At 31.6% G+C, this 17,695-nt stretch overlaps 1 protein-coding gene across 1 annotated transcript in view; it reads right to left on the bottom strand.

Moving 5' to 3' along the window:
• Nucleotides 1-12,791: 12,791 nt before the first annotated feature.
• The window catches only part of LOC142342466 (uncharacterized), a 152,251-nt gene continuing 147,347 nt past the window's right edge, over nt 12,792-17,695 (bottom strand). Inside the window, exon 15 of the mRNA XM_075393805.1 lies at nt 12,792-13,333. Coding sequence (XP_075249920.1) covers nt 13,092-13,333 — 242 coding nt within the window. The 3' untranslated portion in view covers nt 12,792-13,091. The remainder of the gene's footprint in view (nt 13,334-17,695) is intronic.

Genomic DNA, 17,695 nt, shown 5'->3' with positions numbered 1-17,695 from the left:
GGCTTAGCTCTAGAAAATAAAAAGAAATTAGATTTTATTTATGCTAAAGGTTTTGTTAATACTAATAAGAGATAGTTGGGTATTAACAAGAGTAACAATTAGAGCTGACTAGCTATAAATATAAGTATAAGTATATGGTTATGTATATGTATAAGTATATAATTATATTATACTATAATTATATTTATCGCTAGAGTTATATCTAAAATTGTAATTATCGCTAGAGTTATATCTAAAATTATAATTACCGCTAGAGTTATATCTAAAATTATAATTATAATTAAGACTTAAATTATAATTATGATATAATATCAACCATCTTATTACCATCACTACTCACACTAATAACCTTTCTGGTTAATACTAATGCATGACATATAACATCTGCAACTGCAGCACTAAATTTAAAATTAAGTTGTATTGGTTGTCGACCTATATGATCCCTTTGATATCTAGTATCGAATACATATATTCTATAATTACTTTTGAATGTTTTATCATTTATATATGGTTTTATATTATGTGGTAGCCCATTATAATCCTTATTAAAGCTAGCAATCTCTTTAAAAGCCTCATTATAATTATTGGTACCATAATTAATATTCGTTCTATCCTCGGGATAAAAGTCACTACCAATCTTACAATAACATTCAGTAACATTCATTTCATCAAATGTACTTGCATCATGAGTTTGTTCATTAACATTATTATTTTCAAAACCAACTATTATATATTGTGGTCTTTCCATACCACTTTCCATACCAAGATCAAACAAGAAGTTAGTAGTATTGGGTACATTCTTATAAAATATCTTTCTTTCATAATAACTAAAGTCTACATTATTCTTTTTACTTAAACCCTTTTGCACAATAATTCTATTATCATTACTAGGATCAATACTAGGCACACACCATGATATATCTCTAATTTCTATATTACCATCATTAGCAACTGCACCAGGATTAGCATTAACTCTATATAGAGCTCTATCATTATTATTCCTTTTTAATATTAGTTTAAATCCTAAAGCATATATACTCTTTTCTAAATCATTTATGAAACCAAATAGATCACTCATCTTAATCATCATATACATATGTCCTCGTTGTGCAGCAATATGGTCACCTTTAAGTTGACTATCTCTATTGCCATGATTTCTAACAAAACCACTCTCATATTCATCACCAGTACTAGTTAATAACTTATACATCAATAGATTAGGATGACAATGATCTATATATTCAATAGTCCTTCCACCACTAGTTTCAAGCTTAATTGAACTAAACAATGCCATCATACCATAATTAACTAATCTGATATTAGCATCATTTGCAAATACACCACCAGCATCATCTGATACAACAAACTCTATCTCTAGATATGAATCACGCAAATTTAAGTGATTCTCTTCTCTATTGAGTATGATATTAATATTGGTATTCATTGATATTAACCGTTCATATTAATATTAACCGTATTCATTGTTGCCAGATTATTTGGTTTATACTTTATAATCTTACTTTTGTGTATATCATTATTGTAACCATAAGTTGCATCCAAATTAAAATCCATTTTTATTAGATAAAAAATGACTGATTCACGAAGCGGTTTCACCGATAGTTTAATGTTAAGAGAACTACAAAATATACATGAAGCTTTACTAAAACTAAAGAAGAGCATACACTTAACTTTAGAATGATAAAACCAACAGAAAAGTTTAACTTTAGTGAACCTATACTTAATACAACAAAATTAGGTTTAATTAGATTATCTGTTTATAATTCGGTGTTTAATGTGAATAGGAGAAATTATCGATTCTTATATGCTAGTACTGTTATAGAAGATGATGAAGCTTTACCTCAGGCTCTTAGCTCTGACCCTAACCTTAACCCTATCTCTACCTCAAGCCCAAACATTACATCTATACTTAATTATAATTATAAAAGAATCCCGTTGCTATATTCAACTATTACAACGGGAGCATATGAGTTAACTGACATAGCAGAATTAACAAAAGAAGAAACTGATGGTAATGTTATAATAGAACCTGATAAAAATACGATGAAATGTTTAATGGAAATAAAACAAGGAGCACTCAGCTTTGATATAGAAAACGTACTAGCCTCATTACTAGGATTTAGAAAAATAATTTATAAAAAAGGTAGATATAAATCTCAGAAAATTATTGATATTATGGGTTTTAGTACTATTAACATTCATTGTAATGTGATATCTGGAGCTAAAGATAATGGTAAAGATACAGACAAACTATATACTTTTAATCTAACTGAACCACTAGGTTACTTGATAAATATTATACCAACTAATATCTTGTATCAAAATGTAACTAAAGATAGAATAGAATATATAGAATTTCATATTAAAGATGAGCATGGAAGACCTATAGACTTTAATGGTGATGTATTAAGTTTTACTTTACATCTAGTTTAGTCTTTATCTTTATCTTTATCTTTATCTTAATCTTAATCTTTGACTTAACTTAAACTAAACTACAAAACTCTCCGATCTCAATTAATTCTTAGTTTACCATTAATATATTTATTTTTAGTTATATCAATAACAATATAATTATAAGGCTCTTTCCATACCTTATTACATATATTAGCAAAATCATTATAACTAAGTTCAACATTATTAAAGAAATCTTGATATATAGATATGAGGACTTTACCTCTCTGTTCAAATAAAATAAATAGATTACAGTTCTCTCTAACACTCTGCCTATCCAGAGAGAACAAGTTTTGATTAAGATATATCATATTACAGTTATTATGTCTACCTCTACAAAAGTATTCATTAATAACTGGTTCTTCGGCTCTAACATCATCGAATATCATTAGTTTCTTTAAGTCTTTGGGTAGTTTGTCAGGAGATGGTAAATCTTTTATTTCTTTAATAATTTCAACATCTGCTTTTGGGTTTATTCTTTCTATACCATGGTACTGATCACCAGTAGGTCCAATGATGTATAGCTTATCAAAGTATATACTAGCTAGAATTAGTTTTTTCAATAAGAATGTCTTACCACATTCACTAGGACCAGATATTATACATCTCAAGTTATCTGGGTTTGTGGCTTCAGTAATTATATCATCATCATTTAACCATGAATATAGATCATCATTTATGTTTACAGATATAATATTAGTAGGACTATTGGACTTCGTCCATGTTTCACCATTACTAATGCTATTACTATTGCTATTCCTATTAGATTTACTCTTTTGATATTTTTCATCAAATAGATATATAAAATTATCTCTATCATTATCATTATCATTATCATTATCATTATCATTATCATTATCATTAACATTATCATTATCATTATCAGTATCATTATCATTATCATTATCATTATCATTATCATTATCATTATTATTATCATTATCATTATCATTATCATTATTAGCAAAGCTACTTCGTAGATCTTTATCAATGACAATATCACTATCAATATCATTATCATTATCATTATCATTAACATTATCATTAACATTATCATTATCATTAACATTAACATTATCGTTTACATCACCTCTACTACAATTCAAACAAAAACACTCATTATACATTCCTGGATATTTACATTGATTAACTAGAATATTCAAAGCACTTTTAATTCTAAATCCTCTATCAATAAGATAGATCATATATAAACAATAAGCTCCACAAAAAAATTCATCATATTGTTGTATTCTCTCATTAGAGCCTAGATCAACATATTCTTCTAAAAATAAAGGTGGAGTTTCTACACCAAAACTATCAAAGTAATATGTTGGACCACCTTCTCTTCTTATAACTAAAACCCAATGTGTACCTTCAGCTGGATGTAGATTTACAATAATATTAAAGTTAGGTTCGTTAATATTATCTGGAGTTTTATCTCTCATTACAATCTCAATTGGTGTTAGACTTATATCTTTACCTATATCTTTTATTCTGATATCACTCTGATATCTTTCATTCTGATATCACTTCTGATATCTTTTATTCTGATATCACTGATAGCATTATTACCAATATTAAATTTATTACTGAATTCCTCAAAAGTTAGGATGAGCATTTTTGTATAATAAATTTATTAAATAAGTCTAAGTCTAAGTCTAAGTCTAAATCTAAATCAAATCTATATTTATTATTTAAAAATGGAAACAGGTAGTGCAGTTTTTATTTTTATTATTATAATTGGAATTTGTTATATAATATATGATTCAAGACCAAGTAAATATACAAAACTAGAAGAAAGCTTTGGTGGATTTATGAATAGGAGTCTAGTTAGATTTGAATATGAAAAGTCACCATTACATACTATTGTTTATGGTGGAACTGGAACGGGTAAAACATATTTTATTAGACAATACTTAAAGTTATACTTAGACCAAAAACAAAACCAAGACCAAAACCAAGACCAAAACCAAGACCAAAACCAAAACCAAGACCAAAACAAAAACCAAGACCAAAACAAAGACCAAGCTAAAAATATAGTTATAGTTTGTAAAGATGATAGAGACTGGATAGATCCTGAGTCTAATAAATTTTATACTGGTTTTAATAAATGTGATATAAATATGATCACAAAAAATAATATGTATAAGTTTCAAAATTAAGTAATAGTTCTTGATGATATGGGTGATAGGTTAAATAAGGATATAGGTTATTATTTCACTGAAGGTAGACATTATAATATTCAAATGATTGTTATGTGTCATAAGCCAGTTCAAATAATTAATACAGCAAGAATGAGTTGTGATACTATTTATTTAACAACTTATAATGGACCTGACCTATTTAAAAACTTTAATGAGATATATAAATGTGAACATTACTTCAATAAAATAATTAGTGAATTAAATAGTAACTATTATAATTATACAGATGGAATGTCAGATGAACTTCGTTATGGTATAATTAAATATAATAAAAAGGAAAATAATTTTATTATTATTAGTAGTAATAGAACAATGATATATGATTCAAGAGTTGGTTTCCTTGATTTAAAAGCTCTTAGTTTAAAAGATGATTTAGAAAGAGAAGATATAAATAAACTTATAGCATATATGAAACCACTAATGATTAATGCAACAGATAGAAATGATATTAATCATGATAACTATCAGTTTTATTTTAATAAACTTCTTACTTTAAATAATATTAAAATTAAGAATAATGTTTTAACAAAAAAGATGATTAAGGGAAGGGGTATGAAAATTTTATCAAATATTGGTGGAATAATAGGCGCAGGTTTAATTATATTTAATTATTTTTATCCTGATTCAATATCAAGAAATGCTGGAACTGTAGCAATGGGAGCAAGCACAATGTTGAGTAGAGTAAATACATTAGTTAATGTTGGATATGGAGAAGAGTTGGAAGGTGAAACACGAAGCAGTTTGGTAAACCACGAACAAAGTTTGTATACTGATCAGTGTAACTATGACTTCGTCAATGAAGAGATGGGAATTTTGAATAGAAAGGGAGGAAAGTTTTTAAACAAACTATATATAAATAATGAAGAATTTAGAGAAGAGATTATAAATTTTGTTAAAGATAAAAAAAATTAGACCTTGATTTGATCTTAGATAAGAGATGTAAAACTAATACACTGAATACTTTAGGAAATAAATATTTAGCAGAGTGTATCACATCTAAAAATAATACTAAAGATTTAATTGAAATCATGGCTAAATATTATCAATGATTAGGTAAATATTAAAGTTTACCCTATTATAAATGCTTTTAAAATGTTTAGAGTGTAACTATAAATGTGGAAACATTGCTGTTTTAAAATATCATTATGAATCATTTCATAAAGATAAAACTGATAAATGTATGTGTGGTAATATAATATTAAGTGGTATTTGTGCTAATGATTTTCCCCATGGGGTTGTCTTTTAAAAATGAATCTAGTTCTAGTTCTAAATCTAATTCTAGTTCTAATTCTAATTCTAGTTCTAGTTCTAACCCTAGTTCTAATGCTATTTCTAGTTCTAATTCTAATTCTAATTCTAATTCTAATTCTAACCCTAGTTTTAGTTCTAACCCTAATTCTAACTCTAGTTCTAGCTCTAGCTCTAGTTCTGGTTCTGGTTCTATCTATGACTATAACTCTAACTCAGATCCTAACCCCAACCCTAACCCTAACCTTATCCCTAACCCTAACCTTATCCCTAACCCTAACCTTATCCCTAACCCTAACCTTAACCCCAGCTCAGAAGTATTAACTAGATGTTGTAATAAGTGTAATTATATAAAACCACTAAATAATTTTGATGAGGGTAATTATACATGTAGTAGTTGTACTTCAGCTAAAGTTAATTGTCCATATTGTACTTCTGTTGTGAGATATGATGGGATACGGGCTCATGTAAAGAAACAACATCCAGATATAGAATTGACTAGAGGATTTAGTAGAAATTTAACAGAAAGATCGGCGAAGCTGGTTCCCAGATCAGTGGAACTGTTTCACAGATCTGATATTACCCAAACTGGGGAAAATTGTTCATGTAAATACTATAATTTTGTTTTATTTCTTATTAATAATGGAATAAATATAGAAAAAATAAAAGAAAATATAAATTTATTGAAAAGTATAGATAATTTGAAATAAAAAGTATAAAAAAATAAAAAAATATCAAAAAGAGGGATTCGCTCTTAAAGAGTGAAAAAGAGCAATCTCCCTACTCAGGAATCACCCCGAAAAGAGTGAATCGCTCTTAAAGAGTGAAATGTAAATTTTGCTTTGATTTTTCGATTTTTTGTTTTATTTTTATTTTGGAAGATTATATTAATGCTATATATGAAGGTAAAACTAAATATGTAACTAATTATACTATTGATAGTAATAAACATCACTTAGAAACTAAAGAACAATATAAAATAGCTATTGATCCATTTGATGATAAAGGTATTAGAGATAGTAATGGTGAATTTAGGTTTTACCAGTGAAACTTCTTCGCAGATAATTAATTTTTAAAAAATGATAGCAAAATTTAAAAAAATTACAAAAGAGTTAAGCTCGTTTTTTGTTCAAGTTTTTCGCAAGTTGGTTTTACGTGCTTTTTACACGGTCTCACTAGTTTTATACTAGTATCTGGGGACGTCCACTGGAGTCAGTGGGGATAGAACCCGAACTATCCGTCTGATAATTGTTAATTACCAGCTTAACTCTGTACTAGTGGCTTGCACTAAGTGAGACAAGAAATGATAGATTTAAAATATAAAAGAAGTGAATATAGAGTAGTGGATATATAAAGTGAATTAGAGTAATGTGTATATGGGTACCGTATTGCGGAGGTACCCATATACACATTACTGAAACTTTTGTGCGACCAAGGCCTCTGGTGCAACTTTCCTGCGACTTTCGTGCGACCCAAAGTTAAAATCAATAAATGGTTTAAAACTGGCTCGTTTTTGACTCGTATTTAGGCAGACCAATCCAGACAACATTAACTCATTGACCCGACTTTCGTGTGACTATTGCCTATTGTACGACCATCGTCCAGGCTATGCTCCTCTCTTGGTCCCCGATCAGTCTGTTGTGTTTTTTCAAGGTTGCTTCTTTGATAATGTCAAAATTGGTTTCTGAAAAAAAAACAATTTAAGCAAACTTTGATCTAAAATGTTGGGTACGTCTTAAAAATTTTACGTATAATGTGTTATCTTTAAAATTATAAGTATCTTTGAAAACTTGTGCACTTAGATTTTCTATTAAATTTGGCTGATAGACAGTCTATTTTCAGCAAACGCTTTTGATGCTGCCTCAAAATTGTGCAAAACTGTTGTAGAAATGAAGAACTTGGACATTACTTGGAAAAAGTTTTTGGAAAAAAAATCTCTGAAAACTCCATCACTTAAACTACCCACGGGATATGGAAAAATATCTATCACAAATGCTTTTTTAACATTTTCAAGTTTTCTTCATTTTCGAATTTTTGTTTTAAATATAACGAATTTGAACCATAAGCAAACTAGCGTAACTGCAAACTAACAAGCAAAGTGACGTAACTCTTGAAAAAGGGGCGAGCGATATATCATTGCTTTAATTTATGAAAGTATGGAGCGGTTAGTGTGGGAGGCGGACAGTGGTTTGGGCTAAAAACTGAGCGCGATAAACCTATATCGCTCATAAACCTATGGTTATCTTCCTCCATATTTGGAGCAGCTTCGGTTGACCGCAAACTTAGAGAAAACCAAAAGCTCTAAGAGCTAATCTGACTCCGATGAGGCACTAGTTTGTAACATTTTTGAACGCATAGTCAAGTTAAATCGCTCCAGCGAGCAAAATCTTTCTCCAGAATGTTCTAGCAGAGAAGATTGAAAAAAAGTAAGCAAAATTTGAATAAAAAACAAACGACAGAAGGCTGAGAAAACACTATTGTATTTTAGTATAAGAGGGAATAGATAATGAAGGGTTGATTAGAGGTTCGAAGGATAGCTGTTGGTGAGAACGAGGGCCTATTGGATGAGGTAGGTGGGCGAAATGTGTGAGGCTGTGGGCACACGCGGGGTTACAGGGGTTAAAAGGGGGTAGGTTGAACAGGCTAGGTAGTTGGGAGTGGTAAGGTGTAAGCGAGGGGGCTATGTGGGGGGTCGAGGGATGTTTGTGGCGTGTGGGGGTAGGCAGGTGCGATCGGTTGCTAGTTGGCTGTTGGACTGGGGGTCACATGTCTGTCGTGTTGATATGTTAAGTTCCACTGTTCGAAAACAGAACAAAGAACAGAACAAAGGCAAAGGTAAATGTTCAAAGACAAAGCAGTCAAATTTCAAGTTTAAAACAAATTGAATGCAGCAAAAACCTAGAGGTGATAGATTACCGGAAGAAACTTAAAGAGTCGTACAATTTTATCTAGAAACAGTAACAAACTATAAAAAAATATCAAAGGAAAAAAGGTCGAAAAAAAGAATTGCAAAAAAAATTTAAATAGTCTCTTGCTATGAAAATGTAGACACAGCGTTCGTTTTAGGGGTGTGGCAGGCAGAAGGGGATAAATGTGGGCTATGATTATTGTTGGAGTAAATGAGGTTGGGGTAGGAAGGTGGGCGATGGGTAGAGTGCGGATGAGGATTAGGTTGCTGGGTTGTCTGTAGTTTGAAAGGAGACGAGGGTCTGCTCTAAAACAGAAGTCAGTATTCGAAAAGTCACAATTCAGGTCTTGAACAAACTTCGTTCAGTTAAAAAACCTATAGAATGCCGATACTCCTCTTTGAATAGTAAAAGTTCACACATGTTTACAGTAACCGTTTCAAATATTGCTTGAGAACAATTAAAAATTATTATGGCAATCATTTTTTGGTTGTTTTTTCCGGCGATTATGCATACCATTGATCTTCCATTAATTTTAGTGAGCACAATCAAAACGACGTCATTCATTATTTGCACTTCGTTTGGGCCATTTTTCAGTCATAATAACACCCATTTTGAATATGGATTTGCCACTAGCCCATGTTTGGGCTGAAACCTATGACAATGAAGCTCGTTAATGTGCGCTCGCACATGAAGTTCCGACCTGAGCTGATCTATATTTTTGACTTCATTGTCAGCCAAAGAGATAACCAAAAATAGATGTTTGAGTTTTAAAAACTCGTTTCACACCCAAACTACTAATTGAATTACATAATGCCATGCCTCATTACAGCGCTCACAAGATCCACCAAAAAAAGTCCGAGAAAAAACAAATAAAATAAACAAAAAAAAATTAACTGTAAAAACACAATATCTAAATGTAAAAGCACCTCGTAAACAACGTCAAAATGCAATCAGATAAAACCTTAACTGCACAAAATTTCTTTTATCTTTACTTCACCGTAGATGGGACTTTTCCTTAATGTGACCAAGTATCAAATAAAAAGAAAAAATAGTGAGGCGAAATGCAAAAATCTATCAATATTTTTTAAACCAAATAATTTCAAACGTCTTAAAAACTCAGTAGATTTTAACGTAATTATTCTCGATAAATTTACTATAGTCAATAAGAATGATAGGACCTGTCTTTGGTTAGACAAAGCCATAGAAACGGACTAAAATTGCAGAAAAGCTCAAGAAATTACAAAAAATCTGCGAAAACACAAACTATTGAGGCCATTAAAATCATCAGCTATTATCTAAACATTGTTTTTTTTTCAACTGTTATCTATACTAATTGAGCTAAAATTATACTGAACTATTAAATAAGTTCATTGTGGCCTAATTTGAAAATAATTGGGCTCTGTTTTTACGCGAATGTGGTAGAAGAGAAAAACAACAAATATTGACCACTCACAAAACATTTACGAAAACGCATATTTCCCAGAAACAAAACATCAGTTACAACATAATATCAATAATTTTTCATTATTGATTTACATGGAGTTAGATGAGACCGCTCAATGATGAGAATTGGTAACAAATTGACGAAAAGAATAACAAAAACCATACAAAGAACAATACAAACATTAAAAAAGAAAAAAAATAAAAAAAATTGAAAAGGATTAATATCACAAATTTGTGAATATTCGCTATTAACTGAGTTTATAAAATAATATCGTTCATGCAATCCTTAAATAGTTGCCTATGAGATCTCTCAGCATTTTACGACTACATAATGAAAAAAAACAGCTGCAAAATCAGCAATTTCTAAAAAAAGAGACAAAAGTGTCGAAGCCATTGGAAAATGAACTTTTCTGTACAAACATTTCTAGTTTCAGTTATTTCGTTAACCAAAATAAAATTCCTGTTTAATTAACTATAAGAATTCAAAAAATCAACAAATTTAACCAAGAAATCTTTGACAAAACCCGTAGTATCAACGACATTAAATTCAATAGCTTTCAACGGAAGTCAAAAAATACGCTATGTTATGCCTCGATGGGAAGAGAATGTTGTTTGTTGTTGGCCAGTTATCCTTAGGACATCAGAATAAGTCTTATGACAATGAGACGAAAAACAAATACTGGCAAAAAAACAAAAATTTATTAGAAAAGGGCAAGAAAAAATGTCGAAGCCATTTCAACCACATAATTTTCTCTGAAATATTTATCCATGATTCTGTCAACGTCTTCTCTGAGCCAATGGGAAGTATCAATGTTAGGATATAGGATAATTTAAGAAGATTCCGAAAGGAAACAAAATTACAAAAAAAATTATCTAAAAATTTTATAAAAATAAATGAAAACTCGGCCCATCGAAGTCATGATGATTTTAATTGAAGTTAGAACAACAATCAAGATTAATTTTTGTTGAAGCAGAAAAGACGGGGGTCATGACACTATTGAGATTGACTTCGAGTTCGCAAAAAATAGTTTAAGATCGGCTAACGTTCAAAAAAATTTTTCGAAAAGTTATTTTTTAAGGTGTTACTAGCCATTAGCTGTCCACTCAAAGCACAAGATAGTTTCACCTAAAGCTCATTAGTACATTAGTAAGACTATTGCAATTTTAGTCAACGTTTCAATGGCGTCGGACTTCAAAAATTTAGTAAAATCTCAAAAAGAAAATCAAAACTTCAATAAAAATTATGAACTCTCAGAGTCGAAGCCAAAAAATTATGAGCCACTCCTTGAAAGCTAATTTTCTGTTCATTAGGCATCATTGGAATGTAAATGAGGATTGTTATCAACGGAATCTCGATATGAAAGGTGACTTTTCTCTTAGTGACTTAAAAAACAAAAAAAATATAAAAGTTTTAAAAAAACAGCTCTCAACTAGAAATCGATTTTTTTTATAATAAATTTCCTTGTGAGACCAAAACTAATCTTTTTAATCTACTGTTGTTATTAGGAACACCAAATTGATGCATTTTGTAGCAAAGTAATTTTGAATTAAGTTTTTTATAGAAAGTATGTTAATTCGAACAAAAATTACTCTAAAACTGAACAAAAGTGAATCAAATATCCAGTTTTCACACGAAATTTCAACATCGATAACTCCACGAAAAAAACGAATATCAAAAACATCTTTTTAATTTCGAATTCTACGCTGGACGAGTTTTTTAATGATACTACTTACATTTCTCTACGATGAATATATCGATCGGCCAAAATTGTCTGAACAAAAAAAACACATTTGAGTATATAGTTCCTCCCCCCACAAGTGGGGTCGGAACAAAAAGACTAACAATTTAACAATTTTAGTGGGGAGGGTCATTATTGGCTAAAGTTACCTGGTTTACCTTCCAAGTAAAATCGTTGAAACTTCTTACCATACGAAAATAGTTTGGACTGATCTTCGTAATTCATTAATTTCAGTGGAGCGGAGGTTGATCAGATCATTTGGGTTTTGCTAAAATCTAGCGTGATTAAATTAGGTTCCGTGAATGTCTAGCAGAACTATTTGGTTCGGGCTGCAGTCGAGCTATTCGCTAAAGCCCAGCTAAACTCGAATCACAGACCATTTGGGCAGATAACGGTCCTTTCTTGCCACTTTTTCGGTTGTTTTGCTGTTGAAAAATGGGGTAATATAGGTTAGTAGTTAATAAGGTTCAAACATAAAACTTTTTAAACGTAGTTTCAGCTCGAAATCAGTTGTTATGTCTAGTTATAAGGAAAGGCCATCGTGATTGCTAATAGAATTTATTACCTGATTGAATTTGACAAAATAGTGAACACTAAAATTAATTATGATGCAATCCAAAGTCAGGAATTAAATTGGAAAATTAGATTATATAATTCGCATAATAGAGCAAACTTTTACAAAAACAGTCTTTCAAACTCTAAATTAAAAATAACACGCTGCTTTTCAACTGCAAGTCATAAAACAGTAGTTGAAAGAAATTTGGCTCTTTTCCAGCAAAACTTCACGAAGTCATAGCCCCTTGAGGGCATGGATTCAAAAGGTGTATAAGTTATAGTTTCATCAAGCAAAAACGGCAAAAATTGCAATCTATGATTTTATCCGTTTTGCGGGTTCATATTAGAGCAAATAGCACTTAAGTTTGGAGAGTGCAGTGGTTTGGTCATGGAGGACGGGAGAGGGGTTGGGGGTGAGTGGTGAGGGGGGCGGGGGTGTTTGGGGGGGGGGGGCTGTTTTTTTTGGGGTGGATTGCACAGAAAGAACTTATCCCATTTTTATTTAAAGAAATCCGATTTCTAATTCATCCGAAAGCTCCCCATCCACTTTCGTAAAAGAGGGCTGTGTCAACTGATGGGTTCAGTGTTGGATTCATAAGTTCGTACGCAGATGAAAGAGCTGCGTATAGCTGTATGTAAATTTTGACAAGACTGTCACCGTTGTTCACAATGTACGTGTCGTACGGACGCATTGTTGAAGGATCAGGCCAACTATTAAACTCAAGCTGTTGAGTACAATCGTCTCCATGATAAGAAAAAACACACTCTGAAGAACAAACGGACATTTCGACGTAAAAATTATGCAACAATTTCCTCTTTTGCAATAGAATAAAGCCAGGCTTGACACCCAAGAGACCTAATGACCTTACATATATATTTTCTATGATCCGATTATTCCAGAACTTCCCGGGTTGAAGTTTCTTTGATTTCATACAAGGATCATATATGATTTCATACTGTCCATACTTGATTTCTTAGTACGATCCTCGTATGAAACCAAAGAAACCATATATGATCCTAGTACGAATACCAAGAATCATACATCTATTTTTTGAAAATCATTAACCATTTATGTTTTTTTATTTTTATTCGGTAGGGCATCACATGTATGATACCCCGGCATCACATTGTGATCCGCCAAAAGACCTTAACGTACAATATCAATTGCAAGTAAGGCACAAAATAAAAGAGTAAGTCCAAACAAATAACAAAATTTTTGACATACTCTGAAGTCAGTTTATGCATATAAATGCTCATTTATAAAAAAAATAATCAAGAATAAAAATGCATATCACGTCATATTCGTTTTCTGAATACGTTTAAACCACAAAGTTATTCTTTTTAGCGCACACAAAGAATCAAATGTGGATTGCAAATGCGATATAATAATTTAATAAGTCCTCTGACTACATTATACGAGAATTTGTGGCACCAGTCAATGTATTATGTGTCATATATGACCTTGTATGAAATCCAAGAAATTTTTATAACTTCAATGAAAAATCAAAATTATACAGTTCTTAGTCTTTGAATTTTTTTGTATGATCCTTGTATGATTTATAGGAAATCATATATGGTCCTTGTATGACTACCAAGAAATCATACAAATCATATATGACCTAGTATGATTACCAAGAATCATATATGACCTCAAAGAAAGTTGTATGATTGTTGACCCGGGTTCCCGGATCCCCGATCATGCAACTTTCTTTGACTTCATACGAGGACATTTATGATTCTTAGTAATCGTACTTCGTCATTTATGAGTTGTATGATTTCCTAGTTATCATACAGAGAGCATATATGACATTTTGGAAATCATACAAGAATCATATGAAACAAAATTTGAAAACCGAAAAACTATAATTTTCATATTTGATAGAAATTGAAAAAATTTATTTGCCAGATGGCATTTAAATTTTAGATGATGTATGTGCAGTCCACAATTGACTATTTGGGTGCATTAAAACAATAACTATCGATTTAATAGGTATTTAAGAAAAGATTTAGAAGTTATATGAAAAAAACGACTTTTTTCTAATGATTGAGCAAATATTGTTGTAAACTGGCTTCAGAAAAATGATTCGTTCTATTTAAAGACTCGTTGCTTATCAATTAGCACATAACTTTGCGATAAATGGTTTTAATATTCTATTAGCATAATGATTTTTCTTAGCATAAGAATAATTGATTTAGTATACTTTTTGCATAAAGGAGATCAGCTTTGCCAGCTTACCATCATTCGTAGTTTATCATTCAATTTATTCCTTTTACAACAATCCACTGATTAATAAAAAACATACAAAATCTCCTTAAGTTTATAAAAACTTATATTTATTAGCTACGCGCGGTTTGGTTTCAGTGGTTTTATTGTTTAGGTCAGCGTAGCAATTTTATCCCGATTTACTCAATCTAAATTTATTAAACATGCTGGACTTACTTATAAATTAAAATTTTTCTTCTGTTTTTTCTTTCTAAAGAAGTTTTACTACCACTTATCTGTCGGTTCAAAGACATCAACATTTTTATTATCATTCCTGTTTAAAAGATTTTCAACTATTAACTCCTCCAATAGTATAGGCCAGCAATATTACGAAAAGAGACATCCAACCATTTCAATAATAAAAACAAAAATAAAAGACTGGATGCTTTCCGGAGAAATTTTGACCCAGGTAAAAATTCCACGAAACTTTTATATAGGTTGGTCGAATCCCACTGGAAACTTGCTATTTTTTGCTACCAGGGGTTGCATAATGAATGAATCATTTAAAAAAGTCCACATGACATAAGAAACGAAATGCATTAACCGGACTAATTGTGAAATGTAGTGTTACGATCCAGCGATCGAAATTTTGGATTCCCTCATATAAAATCTCACTTCATTTTTTATTATTCCCAAAACCATCTTGTTTTTCTTCAGTCAAGCTTTTCCCTTTTTTCCATCTCAGTTTGGCCTGACGCTCTCCCAGCTAATCGGGGCCGAACAGTTTAAACGATAGAATTTATTGTTAGAATAATAAACATACGCAGTTTTTACATGCGTCGGTTCGAACCCCACCGCAAACTCGCTGACTTTGTTACTACCAGATGATTGCAAATTAAATGCTTAATAAATTGTTCAGATGACAAAGAAAAGAAACCCCTTAACGGGGGGATTTTTTGTTTCAGCGCACTGTTACGATTCAACGACCAGAGCCAAGACGATTCGCGCCCGAACAAAAACTACATCATTGATTCCTTCACATATCCTTAACAAACCCTGAAACTGGCAAACATCATTTTCAGCCAGTAGATATCCTTCACGGTACTTGAAACGGCTAGTAAACCAGATCTGAGGTGAAAACATTTTGGATTACGAGTACACACAGCAATGATTTTCACTCAAACAGCATTTCCAGACTCAAACTCTTAATTTCCTAATGTGTGGTGAATTTTTATCTTTGGCTGAATATTGCACATAAACTGTTCATTTTATTTTGCTCATATAGCATTCACTTTTGCGATTAGTATTGTACTGTAGGGTCTTTTGGCTGATCAACATTGTGATAGCAGTGTGATACCAGTGAATCACAAAAAAATGATTTATCAATCTAAAAAAATCAATTCAAGGAAAAGATATGTACGATTCTTGTTAATCATTCAAAGATCGTATATGATTTCTTTGTAGTCATACACGGATCATTTATGATTTGTTTGAATTCATGGATACATACTAGGATCGTACTGAGATATCAAGTATGGCCAGAATGAAATCATTTTAGATCTTTGCATGAAATCAAAAGAATTTCAGCCTGGGTAACAAAAATCTACTATAAGACAATTTTCCTAGCCTTGTTCTCAGATGAGACCATTTTCCAGAATTTAACACTTTCTGCTGCGATAAGGAACTTGTGTGACTATCGTACGGACTTTTAACTGATCAAACTCATTTTGGTATCTCATGATTTCGGTCGCGTTCTAACCCGTGTGAATGTCTCTTTAGAGGTCTTTGGGGATGGAGCGGCGACCTGGGTTACCATATTACTAGGAAAACTCTCGATAGAACGTTGTAACGGTCTATTAAAATAAGACAGATAGTTCCACCTCTTATCGGACTCTACTGGTGGTCATAAATTTATGAACAACCGACTAACGGCAGGCTGCGGCTTAGTAAGGCTAAAAAACTTTAATTGGGAGGCGGGTGGAGATATGTGTGAGGCCCAGAGTCTGAATTTGTGGGAGGATAAAAAGTGTGGGCCCGGGTCGAGGTGTCACTGCCATTCAACGCAAAATTATTTAACATAAGAGTTGAATGTGGAAAATAAGCGGTGAATGCGGTGAAATTACATAAATCAGGCGGTGAATGCGGTTAAAAAACCTTTATCGCCTGGTAGCGGTGAAATTACGTAATTTCACCACTGAATTTAGCGGTGAAATTACACAAATTCATCGCTTTGAAAAAGAGTGTCCCAATTATTTGAGATTAGCGTCAAATGCGGTTAAATTACAAAATTTTACCGCCTAAGTTAATGGTGAAATTATATAAATTCACTGTTTAGAAAAAATGTTAAAAAATGTGTGAGAAGAGCAGTGAATGCGGTGAAATTGCATAAATTCGCCGCTTAACTTAGTGACGAAATCACATAAATTCCCCGCTTAGAAAACGCTCCGATTTATTTTTTGTCCAGCGAAGTTAAGCTACATTTGTTAAAAGCCGCTCGAAAAAATTACCCCCAAATATTCTTGCATCTTTCTGAAATTTTTTTGAAGCAGTGAATTTATCTAATTTCACCACTAGAGTGAGCGGTGAACTTGCAAAAAATCACCACATTTCACCGCTAAAATTTGTAATTTCACCGCTAATCTTAAAAATTCAACGCACATAGTGTTTTTGTGAGAGGTGGCACACTGGTAGAAGAAGTGGCTGGCATGCAGGAAGAGAGAATTACGAATCCGTACAAGGACTGTATTTTGTAGAAAGCGGTGAACTGTGGTGAATTTTTGTAAGTCCACCGCTTACTCTAGCGGTAAAATTACATAATTTCACCGCATTTCACGGCAAAACTATGAAAGAAAGCCGCGGTGAAAAAACAACTTTTCACCGCTTATCTTACATATTTTTCCGATTTTTCTTCGACCCGAGGAGGCG

Source organism: Convolutriloba macropyga, chromosome 7 (assembly GCF_964194025.1).
Source record: "Convolutriloba macropyga chromosome 7, txConMacr16.3, whole genome shotgun sequence".
NCBI classification, from domain to species: Eukaryota; Metazoa; Xenacoelomorpha; order Acoela; family Convolutidae; genus Convolutriloba; species Convolutriloba macropyga.
Note: the sequence above shows the minus strand (reverse complement) of the source record. Positions and strands in the feature narration are given on the sequence as shown.